This window comes from Megalops cyprinoides, chromosome 4 (genome assembly GCF_013368585.1).
Source record: "Megalops cyprinoides isolate fMegCyp1 chromosome 4, fMegCyp1.pri, whole genome shotgun sequence".
In the NCBI taxonomy this organism is placed as follows: Eukaryota; Metazoa; Chordata; class Actinopteri; order Elopiformes; family Megalopidae; genus Megalops; species Megalops cyprinoides.
In genome coordinates, this window is record NC_050586.1 from 35,842,754 (window position 1) to 35,862,347 (window position 19,594).

Sequence of the window (19,594 nt, forward strand, 5' to 3'; positions counted from 1 at the left end):
TGACACTTTTTTACCATTGAGGAAGGTACTTCATCTTAATCACTTCAGTAGAAATACAGTACAACTGTAAAACTGGATTAGCCTACATAAAGTCTATTGGTATAAAAAGGGCAAGCCGCTCAAGCCACACCAGACAATGACGTCTTGGGCAAATAATGGAAATAATGGGAATCGTGTATCAAACAATGAGCGGCTGACCAACAAATTAGGACACAGCCCGCAAGGGCGGTTATGAAATGTGTCCCGCTTTCATGAATGGCGAAAGCGAGACATCTCCCTTTCCACGGGTTTAGGCCTTGTGTTCAGTTTGTGTATCATGTCGCACGTGAAAATCCATGAAACTCCTTTCAGAGGTCTGTAATACTGCCTTCATTAATTACAGGTGATACAGTTATGCTTCCCTGCGGGACAACAAAGCAAGGACACACAATTCCATCAGACACTTTAAAATTCACAAAAAGCGCAATTCCCAAGTACTGAAATAACTATAACGGGCAATGACGTATTAAGCTTTTGCTTGTTGAAAAATGCACAGGCCGAAAGATTTCTAATCAAGTTAGCCTTGTTATCCTTTTAGGAATTACAAAAGGTCTCGCCTGTAGCCGACACTGAAAACCACGGAGGGCTGCCTAATCGAAAACATGTTTAGAGAATTAATGTCTCCCAGCTGAGTCTTAGCCAGGAAATTCTTCAAAGGAAAACAGAGCCTCTGAACCAAGAGAACCAAGTGATGTACAGACATCTTTCTGATGTCTGCAGGTTAGCATGCAATGCAGCTGTTGCAGGGAGAATTCCACAACAACATACTTTAATAATAATAATCTGCTACTATGGCACCTTTCATACAAACTGTTAGCAGCTCAATGTGCCTCACAGTGAATTTAAGAAAACGATATACCTTCCATCATAAAAACCATCATAAAACATGGTATAACAACTATAAATCATAATAATTACCAAAAAAAGACAGAAGAACTGAAACAAAGACAAGCCCAGCCGTTATTAGGTAAAAATCAATTTAAACTGAGCTTCCAGTAGAGATTTAAAATGCCACTGACGTGGCTTCACTGATCTTTACTGGTAGAGCGTTCCAGACTCTGGGGGCATATGCACAAAAAGAAGCTTCTTTTCTGTTTTTACCTTTGGAATACAAAGAGGACTCGCTCCAGCAAATCTCAGAGCTCGTTTGGGCTGGTACTGTATTAACAGGTCTGTAACGCATTCCGGAGCCATTATGTCTTAGACATCCCTGGAAAAGAAAGCAGGCCTCTCCCAAAATCTATCCCAGATATCGATGAAGCCAATTCTCTGTTCTCCACACCAGACTGAAAGCCAAAAAATTAAATCTACATAAAACTTCACTTCCTGATACACAGGTAAGGGACCAAAAAGTATAATTAGTGATGTAACCAATCTGTCCATTAATTGACAGGCAGCTGCAAGCACATGTCGACAGTAAAAATCTAATATTTGGTGAACTTTTTCCTGAACAGTTCAAAATAAGACGACTTAACATCACTCGATGATACTAGGTGCTGATCTGGGTGGGGTAGGGCTTTCTCATTCCAGGCTTTTCAGTGGAAGACATGGCTATATTGCATTGGAGTGATGTGTAGAACAACACGTTTTACATGTAACTGCATACGACTGCAGAGAAATGAGTGCTTTGAGAGAAAGATCTCAACACCTCAGGCACTGCTGTTAAATGATTCAGTTCTTTGTAATAATTTGAGCCTTAATTATTACATTATATCAATGTATTGTTGCTTGGGTAGACTGTTAAGCAATGTACCTTTGAAGCCCTAATCAGTCAATACATCCACATGAGAGTAAGGACCTAGTGCGACTATTTACAAATCAGACAGGCATTACAGAGGAAGCTCTCGTAGCCTATGCAAATGGGAAAAATTCTTTTAGCTAAACCCTAGCTTGTTTAATGATGATGATGAAATGTAGCATCCACGCACCAACACATATATATCACTGCATATTTTTAAACATGGGCTGATTAAACAGAGTTACATGTGCAATTCCCCCACCCCACCCCACAACATAAGCTAGTTGCCAGGACTTATTACAGATTAGCTTGCTAACGTAGCTATGCAAGTTTGTTTATTGCTCTCACATTGAGGTCCATAAAGGCTAGCACTGTTGGTAAAAATTCCAGCAAGCTGGCATGATTAATTTATGTGAGATCACTAGGAAGAAATGTCATTATCCTTTTCTGAGAGCTACAGATTCTCCAGCATCCAAATTATAGTCAGCAAGTTGGTTACAATACAGTTACATACTATTAGAAGCAAACTAAACTGTTAGCCAGCACAATTGGTTAGCTAACTAGCCAACATGAGTGAAGCAGTATGAAATTTAGCTACCATAGCAAAATAGTAAAATGCATGTAATTTTAATTATGAAGACTTTCACAGCTTATCTAACAGTATTTTAAAACAAGGTAGGATTCCTCTGACAGGGTTTGCTGTGTTAAAGCATGATGACAGAGCTTGTGTTCATGTTATGCCACGATTTGTGTTGATTATAAAATGCACCAAGCATTTTAAATCAGCCAAGTCCAATAAAAAGTTGATGAAAAAAAGTTTTATTAAAATATTTTATCCTCCCTTAACGATTAATCGATAATTGCCCTTCTTGGCCAGCAGCTAATCACCAGTCAGAAGTGTGTCACTTATATCCATAATTATGTCTTTTTTTAGTCTCTGGAGTTTCTACAGAGAGCTTGACAACAACATCTCTTCAGCATTTCTGACTTAATTTTGTGTGACCTATGCCAGCATGTACACTCTCAGTGGAGACATCTGTTTTTAGAAAGCACACTCCAATTGCTAGTCAATTTCTGGAAACCTCTCACTGGGGTAAGCATTGCACTGTAACTATTTGTTCATTCATGTGTGATATCGGTGACTCTGTTGTGTACACAGCTAACAAGAATCATGTCGGGCAGAGGCACGGGATTTTCAGAACTGTTTATCGCCGAGCGCTGCATGACGATCCTGCAGACAGTTATTTATGGTGGTGGAGAAGGCCGAATCCCCGTTTTACAACATGTCGTAATTCATCTCGCAGTGGCGCTGTGAGAGAAGAGGAGCATCTGGTGGGGTCTGACTCCGACAACAAATGTTAACACTGGAGTAAACAGCTGCTTACACCGAGTTAAAATGCATTCCGTTGGTAAGATGATTTTTACAACGAAGTTCCTGTACATTCCAACACTTACCACACTCAAAGTCAGTAAAACCTCCACAATCCAATAGGGCTGGGCGATATGGACCAAAAATCATATCTCGGTATTTTCTACGAAGTGGGATAAATGTTCAGTTGTAAGTCAAAGCCACATGTGAGATGTAACAAACACTTTTATTAGAACAGACTTATCAAAATAAAATGCAAAGACGGGGTTTCCTTCCCTGTTTGAAAATATACAGCTGCAAAACATGCAAATGAAAAATTAAATAAATAGCCTATATTAAATAAAAATAGGCCTGTCTCTGAGAATGCTCCTTCAGTTGTTTTCAACAACAGACTGATTAAAATAGAGTACAATTACAGGTTTTCCTCTCCTGCTTCAAACACAGCTGTGCAAATAACAATAAAAATGTAAACAGAACATAACAGGCCTACCCTGTTTTAAATTTACAGTTGCACAATATATCAACATGTAAATGAGAAAATATATAAAATAAATAGCTATAAAATAAACTATATTAAAAATATATTGCATAACTATATTAAATATAGGAACTATGTTAAATAAAAATAGGTTTATGTTGGTAGCACTTTCTGATAAGGTATTTCAGACTATCAGAACATTCTATAGTTATATCCTGGTCATCCCTTCTGATAAGGTTTAGAGTTTAGACTGTCAAAATATGCTACTTAAAGTTTTACGTTGGTATTGATTAGAGTGTGTTGATGGACAAACTAGACTACAAATTTACATGTCAGCATGTAAACTAGACTGTTGAAATACATACAGTTTATGTGATGGATAAATTGTAAGTAGGCTACGCCTTTTATTAAAATTTACTTGACAGCATTTTCGAAATTGCTGTTGGATGAATTAATGAAAACAATAACGTAATTAGCTTAGAACAGGTTTCTGATAGGTAAAAAAGAATTACCGACCTTTTTTGACTTCTAAGGTAGCACAACCTACTTGCGGTAGTATTTCCTGATAGGGTAGCACAGATCGATAGATATGGCTATCAATCTATGCTACGGTAGGACATTGGTAGGACAATTCAACAGAGCACCGGGTTTGCACACAGACGCAGAGGGAGAGTGGGGGCGGGGGTTGCACGGAGAGTGTGAGAGAGAGAGGAGATGCAAACACTGGCACTGCTTTACGGAAGAAACGCGTTATGTAACACAACATCAAATTATATCGATATAACTAGTATTGTCTCATCCTCTATCTCGTTTGAAAATATATGAATATACCTTAAAAAGTCGATATACCACCCAGCCCTACCGTCCACCAACCAAAAGACTGCATGAAAGACAGAGCATTGACCGTTTGCTGATATATCCATGATGAATGCTGTAGACCACCAGGGTTCTGTATGCCTGGCCGATGTTGACACTGCTAATACAATGGCTACAAGGTACCCAACCTGACCCAAGGAGCCAGAGTCAAGAAGGGGAAAGGCAGTTCTCACACTACATTACATACCGTTACATTCATTTAGCAGACACTCTTATCCAGAACGACTTCCAGAACAAAAGAACATAAGTGAATCCATTCAAGTTGAATGAGCAACAGTCATACCAGGCTAACAATACTCCCAGACCAGTGAATGTGAACATAACACCATTCAAGCCCTGCCCCAAGTTAACTTGTGCAACATGACTAGACAAGGGATGCTAAGTACACTAACACACATTTGTCACTACATCACAGAATCCAAACGACACTGCAATACTACATGCAAAATAAGCAGCACTAGAAGTACTAGAAGTACCGATATGCAGTCTGAAGAGGTGGGTCCTCAGTCTGCGTTGAAAGATGGCCAGTGATTCCGCTGTCCTGACCCCGTGGGGAGTTCATTCCACCACTGAGGGACCAGTACAGACAGGAATCTTGTCTGAGAAGAGCAACCCTTCGGGATAGGACAGTCAGTTGTCCCATGGTTGCAGAGCAGTGTCAACACCACTCTAACAGGCACTCCAACGAAGCTGCTAACTCTCAGACCCAAAAGCCAAGGGTGTGGCTGGGCTCAACAGTGAAGGTGAAGCAACAGCAGGTAGCTGGGCTTCCAGAAATCTGAGTTCTGAAAAACCTTGTCTTATAACGCAGATAAAGTGCTTGCAAGTGTCCAAAACAGTGGTGCTTGAAAAAGATGAGTACCACTTCACTAATGTGCCAACTGAAGGTCATTCCACTGTTCTTTATTCTATGACAAGGGTTGCAGAGTGAGGTAAAAATTCTAGTAAATTGTGAAAACTTCAATAAACAAATGTGTCCCAAGTGCCCAGACCTCTCTGACGAGCAATCACATACCCTGTAATAGTGATAGAGCATCAATGCACCCTGGGAAAATGAACACTTCCAGCTCAGGCATGAGAGCTCTCATGGATGAGAATTTGTCGATGTGGCTATCATGTAAAATAAATCTAAATACTGAAACCTAAATAAGGCATTGTGCTCGTCAAAAGTCTTTTAAAAATGAGGGGATTTATGCATTAAAAGAATATGGCTAATTAATGTAGGCCTACACTTTGATGTTCATAATTGCAAACCAAATAAAGTTGGACAATGTTGTCCATACTGTAGCTAAACTCAGTAGTACCATACGTAGTGTGTACCATATAGTAACAAAGGCCCTTAAACCAACACGATGAGCTCTAACTGCAGAATTTTTTAACCTTAATTTGATTTCAGTCATGTTCATTTTTGTGCACAATGTACATATGATTTTACCTTAACAAATGTCAAACAGGCAAAACTGCGTAAGTGGAAGAATGTTAAAAATGTTCACACAATGTAAAGAATTTTATTTAATTAACATTAAAAGCTATACCCCCCAAAAAAAAAAAGCTTCTGTCCTGAGGATTATTTCAATTGATGGCGAAGACAATACAAGTCTCAGACGGAAAAAACTCTCAGTATGCAAAAAACCTATTGACTCCCACAAATTCCCATGGCAAATTTTCCATGTCGAAAATTCCCAGGAACTTGCAACCCTACCTGTGACTGAAAATCCCACAGCCATCCACCCATAATCATGTCTGAACCAGTGCCATGTCAGGCCTGCCGTTTATCCTGGTTCAGGTGGAACAGCTGTTACAGCAGTTCTCCTGTTAACGTGTGACCCACGCCTCACCAGGCATCTGAACACAGCCCAACAAGCTCGGATCTATGACAATGTCATCAGCCGCCCAGCTGCTGCCGCCCTGACTGAAAAAAGTTTAGGAAAGTCTCCTGGCAACAATTCATCCGTTTTCTTGTTGCACAGAGTGTAAGCATTGTGTAGGTGTACAGAAGAAGTGCCAAAACAGTCCTGCCCCTTTCAGTGTTGCCCATGGCAACCTTTGTAGAAAGTGTGTAGAAAGAAAAAGAAAAAATCTTGGCACAAGGTGCGGTACAGCACAAACATATACTTCTGGCATTATCTAAAGACAGTTGATGAATTTTATCCTCCAGTCTAACAAACCAGTTCCTTGACAGCATTCAGTTAGTTGAATGTGTTTTAAGAGTCCTGTCCGAAATGCAGAATCAACATTTGAACAATTTCTTTTTCCCCCCCAATAGGAAAAAAATCAGCCTGGACAGGATTTGTTGCGCATTTAGGTAAATGAGTCATGCTCGCAGTAAAGCTGTCCAATGCGAATATGAGAATGGGATTACTTCCACAATGGCACCCATCTACGCACGTACAGCCGCCGCCTCCCTGGAACGGCGGTATGATAAAGAAGGCAGAGAGCGCCTCCGATTCCAACTCTCACTTCAGTCAAGTGCAGCCTTTTCGGCCGGCTGTGCAAAGTGCAGGCAAATATTTAGGCTTCTGCGGGTGAGGACTGCACACCGCCACACATCGCTCCCCGTCAAAACGAAGGTGCCCGAAGAATTTTTCTCGAGTGTCATTTTTACTGGCAAATCAGCAGGGGGAATAAAAAGTGACATGGGCGATTTGTGGCCTACACCTTTCCGCACTGCAGCCCCCCCGACAAGCATGTACAGCTCAGGTACAGTAAGCTGTGAAGACAAACCCACAGGCTGATTTTTTTTTTTTTTTCCCCCCTTTTTGACAGTGGTAAATTGGATCCGCTGAAGTGTATTAATTAATCCTGCGCTCAGACAGAGCTCTGTAAATTATTCAAACCGCTCGTTCAGGACCTGATATCCCTGCTGCTTCTGTGCACAAAGGCTCCATCCTGCCACACAAGGGCTTCTGAAGTTAACACCTGTGAATAACGGCGGAGGGAACCGCATGCCGAGCGGAAGAGTATACGTTTACGGTAGCACAACAGCAGAGAGCACGCGGCAAGTAATTAACTAATGGGGGGAAAGAAATCAGGTGTCAGAGCACAAGGTCAGACAGGAAATATTCCCTTTCAAATGAAGCTCGGTGACTGCAGCTGAGGTGGAAGGCTCCACAGACTGAACCCTCACGGGCTTGTGATTGCTTGGTGTATACTGTACACAGCTTTAAACATGACTAAGCAGCTCCATCCACAAATTAAGGCCTCTGGAAAACAGGATTGGTTCCCATATTTTTTTTTTTTTTCTTTTCAGTGGTTCACCAAATCATTCTTGGGATCAGTAATGCAGCTCCACCAGGTAACTGAGCGCGACATGAAGATGACTCATTTTAAGTGTCTGAAATTTAGACATATTGCTGGTCGATCTGATGAAAAAAATGATACAGTTGACTATTCATGTAAAAAAAGCACATTAGGCATCAGAAGGATCAAACAAATATGATGCATTTGATCTACTGCCAGGGTTATTTTCAAGCAAAGAAATAATCATTCCATTTTCACAGTAACAAATAATGGGCGTTTATTTATTTATTGATCAGGTCTAATCCCCCACTGGCAATACCACAGTGCCAATGAGTTGTCAGCTACTTAAAGATGACGGAGCCCACTTCACATCTTTTTCTGAACCTTCAGCTGACCCCAGAGGTATTCCAGTCCTTAGGCGTACTGCCATTAGACTAGCCACTATCCATCTCCCAGAAGCTATATAATTGCTGACATTTTGGTTCTTCTGACAAACATACTGATTAACGATGAAAGATGAAGGTTGCCCTTTCACAACTGGAATTACAACGCAGGTGAAAAATCAACTGATGAACCCTGCGCTCTCTTCAGATCCCACATTCCATCTGCTCCGACACCTTTTTCGCAATATTCAAATCACATTCTTTTCCTCAAAGCATGTCTTTTTAAATGACTAAAGGGGGTTCTCTGGAGCACATTTTGGCAGGTGGGGGGGGGGGGGGGGGGGGGGTGGGAATGTCCCTCTCACCGCAGCTGTCTTGCTTCAATCGAGCCGCTACATTTGCAGAACCCAGGCACACTAGAGCACTGGTCCTCCACAATCTATCCGCAGGTACGACTTCAACCTCATCAAAGTACTGGTGGGAGGTAAGATACCACCAATGAACGGATACATGCAGTGGTGGAAAATGCACATACAGGATGCAGTTTGTGTTAAAGGTTAGCATTTACGTGAAAAGGGATGTCCGTTAGCAGATGCGTTTCAGTGGGTGACTTCAGCCCAGTAGCAGATTTAAGAATGCGCTTCATAGGCACAGAGGATACCTCTCATGGGCTTGTCTTTGACAACCATGACACTTACAGGGCTCTGCCCTGATCCAGGGCAGTAAGTAAAAACATGATGGACGCAGCTCAGCTGAGGTACAGACGGACTTGACAAGATAAAAACAAGCCCACAGACTCACTTGCTTCAGACACATCAAGCACAAATAAATCTCAAACAGCACAACGCCCCCCGTAGTACCCAACATAACATAATGCTACCTTAGCAGGTACCGAAAATCACAAATTAATTTAGAATTCTACATACGAAGCGCTTTCTGCACTAAAAGGCAGTGAAAGTTTTCTGCTCCCGTCAGGCCAAATTAAAAGCAGGCCCGGCAAACGCTCTACTCACCGATGCCCCTCACTTTCAGCACAGCCCGAAACGAACTTTTCATCTGGTGTCTATCAGTTCAGTTTATTGCCAAGCCACTAAATTAGATGGAAACTCATCTTTCTGTGCAAGTCAGGCAGCGTCTAATGGGAAGTGAAAAAAAATTCCCCCACACACACATACACACACACATACACACACACACACACACACACACACACAATCAAGAGGAGCAATGGAAAATGATTTTCTTCCCCTCCCCAATTCAGCATGATCAAATAAACAGGGAGTCCTAAATCCTTCAGATAGGCGAAACAGAAGTTTTAACGGGCAATAATGAAGGGCTATCCAGGAGCCAATTGGCAGACCGCGCTGCAAGTATGCGGCTCTGACTGCTAATGCCACAAAGAATAGCCTTGGCTTCCACTGAATGTGCATTAAGCTGCAGAAAATTGTGCCTGCCATGCATTTTACAACACTTTAAAGTACTTCAGATTCACTGAGCAGCCTAGAAAAAACAAAACCGATATACTTTTTTTTGTCAACAGGTATCGAGGAAATCAAAGCATCTACATTTACTCCACATACAGGAGCATTTTGGTTTCAATTTTTGCCTTGCTTGAAAACAGTACCAGTAAATATTTAAGGTGAAGAAAAGTTCCAACTAAACCTGGTCAAAACAAAATGATGTCCACAGCAATGCCCTGCAACTGACTCGAAGCAGACATGACCCGAAGAAACACGTCAGGTTCAGGCCTGTAACTGGGTTACAGAACTCAGATTTGGGTGGAGCCGTGTTCAGTGCTTCTTCATGTCAAGTTCTGAATGCACTTCTGTCTAAAATGTGGGATAAAACCTTTGATTGACACGCACAAAGGGACTTCAAGATTTTTAGGCTATGAAATATATCCAGCTAGAAAGGCAGATTAACTTACTTATTTAGACAGAACTTACTTTCACTTGTGTCTGAAGTACTGTTCATTTGGGTCAACTGTTGAGCTGAATTTTCCTAAGTACTAATACAGACATTATTCACTGTATAACAGTATACCGTTTTCCCAATAAGGGCGGACTGTATTGTGTTCATTTGTTAAACTACTGAACGTCACATACTATCATTTATTTGAGCTATTTTTATAAGGAGCTTTATTCACCGAAAATGCTGTGTTTTACCAAAAAGGGGAGGTTTTTGTAAGATAATGATTATTGTCAGCGGCTGAATGGGATGTTGATATGATGTCATTATTGCCAGTAGCCGGTTGGGTAATTACGAGTGTTTTCTCAAGCGCCCGTCAGTTTGGGTCGGTAACAGATCCAGTTATGTTCGGAGCGGATTCGGTTCCGATATTAAAATGTGCGGGTAGGGTCGGGCTCAGATTACAGGTTGAGGTTCGTACAGACCTTTAGTCCACTGCCTGCAATATCGTGCCATGATCTTGCCAAGTAACATTTACGCAAGAAAACATCCACTGCCAGTTATCGCTACATACAAAACTGACCATAATCGGATCACATCACAAATGCAGAACGACCACAAAAGGTCTCATTTTCTGAAGATGCCGTTCCTAAGTCATTTCCGTATTTTGGCTGTATGAGGACTGTGCATTACAATAGTTGTCTAGGTTAGGCGAAAAATAAACTAAGCTTATTAATGTAAATTGCACAACGGTAGCTACTGTGTGACATTTTCGGAAAGGATGAACTAACCAGCTTCTCAGCCATCCAAATTTATTAACATCCACATCCTTTATTAAGCGTTTTTATGCTTTACTGCGTAGACTAGAGGAGATGGGAACGCCAAGAGATATTCATAAACGCAATCAATCCGCAGATGCTATCCTCCCAATCAAATACGTCGAATGGAAATTTAACCAAAGACGACCACAAGAGAACAAAGTGACATTCAAACAGTCCTTGAAAATGTGCGATTGATTGCCGGCTAATGGCATGGCTTCCATTAAGTAGTTGATAGGCAACGTCATTTTCCCGGACTGTCAAGAGATCTGTCACGTTCTTCTGACCTTTCGAATGTTTACACAAATGCTGAGGGAGGCTGCCAATATGACTGACTAATGCTGCAGACCGACAACATCAATTTAAATGATCTCAACCCAGCTAACCAGCCAGCTGATCCTCCATCACCAGTCTTTCCAGGCTGTGTCATCTACCCAGCTAACTACCCGTTTCTATGGCTAGTTGCACTGACTAGCAGGTGAGGCTCAACTTGCAGAACACCTAACCAGCCAATGTTGTTGCATTTTGTAGTTTCACTGAAATACAGCCAACACGCTAGCTACTAGCCTGCGACTAGGCTGCTGAAAAGCTAGTGGTCATTCCGGCTATTAGATAGCTATCAGTATGACAACACACCGCAACGATACCCGGCGAACACATTACATTTACGAGCTCAGTAGTCGCCACTTGGGTGGACTAAACATCCGACTAGAAATGTCACATAGGTATAGATGTGCTAGATGTTCAGCAGTCAAGCTAGCAAGTTAAGTGTCGTGGATGCGACTCTGACAATTCCATGTCGCTGTGCGCTCACCGCCCCCTCCCCCAACCCCCAATGAACAATAGCAGTCTAGCTAGCTAGCTACGGATGGTAGCTATGCTACTGTATTGTAAGGCTTAAGCTGTCCACTGACTAGCCTCAGCTCAGTGAAACGAATCCAGGTAGCTGGCAATGCAGCTATATTCGCGGAACACCTCTTTCTGGTGAGTCTCACCTGTACTGCGCAGCAGCACCGTGGGTAAATCCAAAGTAGTTGCCGGTGGCCATTTTGGCATCTTCACCTAGCCGGCTGGGCACTGCGGAGAAACAGATACATGAAGGCTGAACGCTCGCTGTTGGGTGAGCATGCTAGCTAGCCAGCTAACTCGCTAACAGTAGCTAGCTAGCTGGCTGGCTGGCTGGCTGGCTACCGTGTAAACCCTCGTTCATTACGGAGAGGTAAACACACTCTGAAACATGACTCGTCGATGCCTTTACCCAAAAATTCTGTGAAATAAGCACATCATATCATCCCCTTACTATTTTAGACGGTCTTTGCATGTTATATATAATTGTTTTATTCATTTTTTTCTTACCATAGGTGAAGGAGACTACTGGGCATATGGGAATCATTGGGTTCCTGTTCTCTGACGAACTCTGACTCTTCACCCTTCCAATTTATATTAGAAGGTCAGAGCAGGAAATGCTAATACCGCACATGCGTAGTAAGTACAATATTACTGGGAAATGTAGTTTTGCAACTATTAAGGAACCAATGGTGTTTTTTCTCAAGGTCGAACGGTTCATTTTTTGGTTTCCATTAATTTTATTTCTATGTCTCCTTTTTGGTGGGGTGGTTATTGTTTCAGATACAGATATCCATCCATAACACAAAAAAGGAACAGCATTTTGGAAATAAGAGATTAATACCTGATTGAAGGAAAATATTCGTGTTTGCTCAATTATTTTATTTTGTTGCCCCAGGCTTGCAGTCATGACCATTTAAAATAGGAATGAACATTTCTCTTCAACACAGCCTATTCCACACTTTTAAAGCAAACACAAAATTTTAGTTTTTACAGTATTATAGTAGTAATAATAAATCACAAAATCAAAAGGATACCTCCTGATTATGTAAGGATTCAGCTCCCTTGTAAACCTAAATTAGTACAGGTAGAAAAAATTACCTTGACATGTCACAAAGTTGGTTGAATGGCCTCTGTCTGGTACGTGTGATTGTAACATAAGCACACTAATCTATAAGGGGACACAGACAGGTTATAAATTCCATGCAAAATAACTCAGAGACAAAGTTGTAGAAACACAAAGATCAGGAGAAGGATAAAAAAATACTCTATGTCACTGATTATCCCTTCCAGTATTGTCAAGTAGGTCATTAAGAAATGGAAAGTGTATTGTACCATCCAAACACTGCCAAGATCAGGCTGTCCCTCCGAAGTGAGTGGAGGGGGCAGGGAGGAACTGGTTTGGAAAACCACTGCCAGAATACTGGTGACTATGAAAGAGCCAAAGAGTTCCAGAAAGGAAAACATGTCCATGAGTCAACAATATCTCAGTCACTCCACAAAGCTGGCCTGTATGGTCAGAGTGGCAAGAAGGAAGCCTGTTTTGAGAGAAAAAAACATCCACATGGAGTTTGCAACAAAGCATTAAAGTGATACTACAAACATGTAGCAAAAGGTTTTTAGGTCAGACAAGACATATCTGGAACATTTTTTGGTCTGAAGGCAACAACATAACATATGGTGCAAACCCAGCACATCACCAGGTCCAACACCATCCCTACTATCAAACATGGTGGTAGCTGCATCCTCTTATTGAAGTGGGGTTGAATGTTGTGTATAAACATATTATTTCAGTGTTTTTTTATTTTATTTTATTTTTTATAGTCTTTATTGACAAGTAATTCCTTTAACTCAAAGAACAATTCAGTTCAGAATTCAGAGCATTGACCTTCTGAATAAAAATATTCTCTTTGAACATGTGTATACATCATTTGTAATCCAACAAAATAAAAAAAAATGTTGGAAGGGGTGAATACATTTAAAATTACATACACACATGGTGATGACCTTTTTATTAATTCAGTGCAATCATGATATAATTTGTAGAATTGCATACCTGATTGCATGAAGAAATTACCGGATGTAAGGATGCATATAGTATTGCACCTGATGTAGTACAAAATAGTTGCACCTGCAAAAAGTTTTGTGCAATTTCAACAAGACCTATCAAATCAATTATATTGATATATATATATATATATATATATATATATATATATATATATATATATATATATATATATATGTGTGTGTGTGTGTGTGTGTGTGTGTGTGTGTGTGTGTGTGTGTGTGTTTAGAAATAGCTACATTAAAACCCTTTGGACCAAGCGAATTAAGATGAACAAAAGTGAATTCTTGCTTCCTTCCTCTTGCTTTAATGAAAATACCAGCGCTATTGACAGTTATTATTGGTTTTACTGACGAAACTACTGATTTATACAGGTTACCTTAAGACGTCTCCTTGTTTTAAAATGACGGAAATTACTAAAATCTTTAATGGGGGATGTTATGTTCATTTAGAGGAGGGAAGTAGAAATAGCAAAACAAGGCTTTGCCCATTCCGTAGAGGAAAGTACAGAACTTCATTCCCCACAATTCAACATGACATCGTGACTACAGATCGCCAATAGAAATATGCGCTGTGAAATGGGTTAACAACTACAGGCAGACTTCCCGCCGCGCATCAACCCAGTTAGCCAGCCACTTAGCCAACAACAAGTCAGAGGCGGCACAATCCATCATGTAAGTACGCAAATTTTTGTACTTCGGAAAGCAATGCATTGCAGGAAGATCCAAATATAAATCAGGGCAATGAATCGGAACGCGTCAAAATAAGCCGAGCAGCGACACATGCGCCAAGACACGGGCCTTTATAGTTAGCTGACTTGCTAGATCCTGTTGAGTAAAATAGACGCAGGGAATGGTGAAAGTAGACAGCAGTTTCGGTCCGTCGAGGAAACAGATGTCTGGTTAGCTAACTAGATCAAAGCACACGGGTGGAAAAACGGAAGACGATAATGCGTCGTCAGGCCTATGTAAAGGATGCACGTGAGGGCATGCTACCGATAGCTTGCTGTCAAGTTACATTATTACTGGCAGCGGTTCACCTTCAGAATACATCCTTTTAGTTCATACGATGGGAAATGTCAATATTTATGTAGGGAATTCAAAGTTAGTTAGTTGGCTGTGAGTTTCAAGCTAGCTAGCCAACTATTTATACTATACACAAACTTGCCCCTTGGGTTGCAGTCATCCTCCATAGCTAGGTAACTGCCATTTGAGTCATTTATGAGACCTTTTCCAGGGAGACGTGCACAGTGAACATTTTAAGACAGATAAACAACAGTTACAAATGCATAAATGCTAAAGTAGCCATAACACCATTTAAACGGCGTCATTATGTAAAATAGCGGTACAATCATCGAGAGTCACAGTAAACTAACCAAGGAACTAAAGCCATAAACCACATGCACAACGGCTACGTTGCAAAGCAACGTGGTACCACATTACACCAGTTTAATAGCTGAGTGCTAAAGAGAGAGTGCTTAACAGAATCTAATGATAAAAATACACTAGCAGCAGTCACAATAATTCTGAAATCTGAAAAACATCAAATATGTCATGTAATGCCAAGACAACAGAAATAGTACTTGTAAATTTGCAAAGGCAAGCTATGTTTTAGGCAAAGAGCAGAACAGTGACCCACCCATCTCAATATTAATCTGGAATGTACAGAGAGCCATAAGTGGGTGTAGACACTCTTGTGTACAGCAATGGTTTACAAACAGGGGACTTTGAGAGGATTTGAGGGAGGTCAGGAAAGACATATGAACAACACAACCTAGCTAGCCAGCTACAAGTGAACCATAGTCATCGACAGTAATTAATATAGACACTGTGCTGGCTAATATCCATTCTTGAATATATGGAAAGCCATTGAAAAAGGTTGGGTGAAAAATAATATATGTGCTCATTGAGTGGATCCTTTGAAAGTTTGAGGCCCTGTGCTCTGCTCACTCTGCACCACATTTACTTACCGCAAGTTCGGAATAGTAAGCCAGTATTCCGGTTCATCTCATGATGTATTTACCATAATGCGGGAGGGATGGAATGAGCTAGAGGAGGAATTTGATGTTTCATCGAAAATAAAAATTGTATGGAGAGTCATGTCCAGCTACAACATGGCTCAAATATTTATTCAGAGGCTAATCAGTACAAACAGTAGTATTTGTAGAAAGTGTGATCACCTTTTGGCAGTGGAATTCACTGTGTGCATTCATTTTTTCCACACGTTTCAGAATGCCAAAATCAAAGGAAGTTTTATCGTCCACTTCTGGCAGTGACTCCGACAGTGAAGTGGAGACAAAGGTTTGTTCATTGGCTGTCCTTGGATTACACCTAACCTTGGGGCAAAGATTACACTACGACTACATGTCATTTTAGCAGAGACACAGTCTGCCTTGTGCCTTGTACAGAGTTGAAAATTATACCCTCATCCTAGTTTATCTCACCAAGTTAAAATGGCAGCAGCTTTCAAGACAGAATAGCCTGTATCTTTTTTTTCCTCTTTCTTTCTTCCTTGTATACCTCTCCACAACACTGCCAGATATATTTAGATCTCAGTATGGTGGCAAAATGTGTGTTTCACATTTTCTAACAAATTTTAACAGTATTAACTTTTTCAACTCATATTTAGCTCAGTTTTCACATGCTTATTAGGAATGTACAGTGATGGGCATAAAATACACATAAAATAATTTTCTTTGACTCTAGTCCAAGGCTAGTGGGCCACCAAAGTGAGGCCACCAGACCCATTTTTGTGTCAGTAGTTTGTCACAGCGTGCCCTAATTTGGCATAATCAGTGCTTCTAGTATCAAAAGATGCATGAAATGTTCTATATTGGCCTGTCCGGTATTGCCACCACCAAGAGATGAGGGATCCTGACCGACCTTCCCACTTCTCTTCCAGCAGAACGAAGTCAGCTTGGCCTGCTCTTGTGGGCGTCCGTTCATTGTCAGCAGATGACAGGTTTCAACCCAGTGTGTAGGATTTAGCCATGCTTGAGACAAGCGCCTTCAACGCCTGAGCCAGTTGGAAGCCCATTCATTGCATTTAATATTTTAACACTCAACAGCTGTAGGGCAAATAAACTATAACTTGCTACTCTGAATGATGTAAGTTAGGGATATTATAATAATTTAACATTAAACAGTGATGAGTGGATTTCTAAAGATGGTGTCATTAAAAAGGTTGTGATGTCAAGCAACATGACAGTAACCAAGTTCGTCTGTGTGTCTCAGATGTTTTTGTTTTTATTTTTTGTTTCTGTCATTGTGATTTTACATTAAAACATAGCAGGCTGCCAATATTGCCCTAATTTGGGCAGACATGTAGACGTGCACTGTAGTTGTCATTCGACATATGGACATTTTGCTGGTCATTAACTGTTTAAGATTTTTTCCGCAGGCTAAGAGAAAGAAGCCTACTACACCAGAGAAGCCTGCAAAGAAACAGAAGAGTGGAGAGAGTTCCAGGGCAGGTGGGTCTTCCAGGGGTGGTGACAAAGACGACAATATGTTCCAGGTAAGAGTCATTTGCTTCTGCACACAAACCCTGTTGTGATCTCAGATTTTATTGTGGCTTTTTCCTGTAACTGGATCAGTTATTTTAATGATAGCAGAATGAGGCATCATGAACACCACAGTGGATGGAGCTATCATTTATAGACAGTGACTCACTGATTTGAACCATTCATATTGTTTTTCCAATTAGAGTAGCTTTTTTTTGCTTGGTCCACAGGAGTGATTGTCAGCACATGGTAGTTCCACCCACTGTGGGTTTCATGAAGCCTTTGTCTACCATTAGTTGCTTAGAGTAGCCTAGTGCAAATGTGGATGTCATTTGAAATCCAAAACATCCTTCATCTTTCATCTGTAGGCACTTATGATACATTACTCCTGTTTCTATAGAAAGGAAACCACCTTTGTTTTCATAGCAATGTTTTCATAATAACATTTTTGCCTGTGTTGTATTGTCTCAGGATATCAGTATGTAAATTTAAGGTTGGCTAACAATTAGGAATTAGAATTGGAATTCATTTTAATACATTCATTTTAATACATTCATTACATACAAGTAACTTTGCCAGATATTTATACTTAGATTTTAGAAACATAATGAACATATTGATATGGCTGTGTTGGTCTGAATCTTTTTTTAGAGGCATCATATGCATTTTAAGTGTATATTACAGACTACAACATTAAAACCTGTATTAACAATAAACTTGTATGGGTGTATGTTGTCTTGTTCTTGTATGTCTGTGTAAAAGATTGGGAAGATGAGGTATGTCAGTGTCAGGGACTTCAAGGGCAAAGTTCTGATTGACATCCGTGAATACTGGATGGACCAAGAAGGTGAAATGAAGCCAGGCAGGAAAGGTAAACTACCTGCAAATACTTAAATTGTATTCCGCATTCAAATTGTTGTGATCCTGATCAATGGTGTGGTGGTTATTAAATTAAGTGCGGAAAAATATAGAAGCTTTGTTTGTCATGACGTTCCCTAGTTATTTGCTTACAATATGAGTGGCTGAAATTAATAATAAAGAAAAACATTGTTAATTTACATTAATCTTCATTTCAAATCATCATAGGCATTTCCTTGAACCCGGAGCAGTGGAACCAGCTGAAGGAGCAGATTTCTGATATCGACGATGCTGTGAGGAGAATATAAGTCCTTGGTTAGAGTTGAGCAGTTGAGCTTGCTTTGTGTTTTGTTTTTTTTTTGTTTTTAGATTTTACCACCTCCTTTTACACTGGCGTAAAAATGTTTTCTAAAGGACTGATGTTTTTGTTTTCAACCACATGTATCTGCAGCTCAGCTGAGTAGCAATCTTTTTCTGCATGTGCTGTGTAGTGAGTTCTGTGCAACATTAGTGGTGCGTCATGTCATTTCTGGACTGTTCAAGGAAGGGGGGAGGGGGGTTGTTGGAGAAGTGGGCAGAGATGGGAAAGAGGCACAGTTATTAATGTTCAATAAAGGCCATAAATCGGCTCAACTTGAATAATTCACCTTTTGTAATTTGTCTTTGTTCACGTTGTCTTTCCTTAACTTCCTGATCTGTTTTGTTTACTCCATTTGGAGATGTGAATTTGTGATTTTATTCATTAGTGTCACAGCAACCGTAGGGGCCTCCCAGGAAATTCTAAGAATGGTGGTGTGGTGGCCCAAAATGCAGTGGCTCTAGAAAGTCTACATCACATTATTCAGCAGATGCTCTTACCCAGAGCGACTTACATAGGTTACAGTTCTTTACAATGTCATCCCTTTATATAGCTAGATATTTACTGAGGCAATTGTGGGTTAAATACCTTGCCCAAGGGTACAGCAGCAGTGCCCCATAGGTGAATTGAACCAACAACCTTTCAGTTACAAGTCCTGCTCCTTAACCACTATGCTACACTGCCACCCAAGTCCTTTCAGAATTTATCTGTGTCTTAAAGGCTGAAATTAAGACAAGTGAAGTCAGACTTTTTTTAGCTTTATTTACACATTGTAACCAACAATATCTAAGTGAAAGTCAAATGCTTATGGTTGCATAAATCTGCCCACCCTTAATTTAATTTTTGCTAGAACCACCTCTTGCTTTGATAACTACAGTGAGTGTGTTTGGATAAATCTCTACCAACATCCACTTCTAGATTTAGCTATTTTTTTTTCATTTTTCCTTGCGGTAGAGTTTGAGTTCACTTAAATTGTGAGGGGACCACTTATGAACACCTCTCTTCAGGTCAGTCCAAAGATTTTCATTGGGGTGGAGGTCAGGGGTCTGACAGGGCCATTCATCTTCTTTTTCAGCCATTTCACTGTGAATTTGGCTGTGTGCTTTGGGTCAT

The 19,594-nt window shown here is 40.5% G+C and overlaps 2 protein-coding genes across 6 annotated transcripts in view; one reads left to right on the plus strand and one right to left on the minus strand.

The window, feature by feature from the left end:
• zfr (zinc finger RNA binding protein) overlaps positions 1–12,273 on the minus strand; it is a 36,104-nt gene extending 23,831 nt beyond the window's left edge. For all 5 annotated transcript variants that reach the window (XM_036526428.1, XM_036526427.1, XM_036526426.1 and 2 more), the window contains exons 1-2: positions 12,206–12,273; positions 11,845–11,926 (exon numbers count right to left, since the gene is read on the minus strand). In XM_036526428.1, the coding sequence (XP_036382321.1) occupies positions 11,845–11,926; positions 12,206–12,242 (119 nt within the window). In that variant the 5' untranslated portion in view covers positions 12,243–12,273. The remainder of the gene's footprint in view (positions 1–11,844; positions 11,927–12,205) is intronic.
• A 2,069-nt stretch (positions 12,274–14,342) lies between these two features.
• On the plus strand, positions 14,343–18,762 carry sub1b (SUB1 regulator of transcription b). The gene is made up of 5 exons (XM_036527661.1): positions 14,343–14,437; positions 15,994–16,063; positions 17,163–17,279; positions 18,028–18,136; positions 18,352–18,762. The coding sequence occupies exons 2-5, from the start codon at positions 15,995–15,997 to the stop codon at positions 18,429–18,431; spliced, it is 375 nt and encodes a 124-aa protein (XP_036383554.1). The 5' UTR covers positions 14,343–14,437; position 15,994; the 3' UTR covers positions 18,432–18,762.
• The last annotated feature ends 832 nt before the right edge of the window (positions 18,763–19,594 follow it).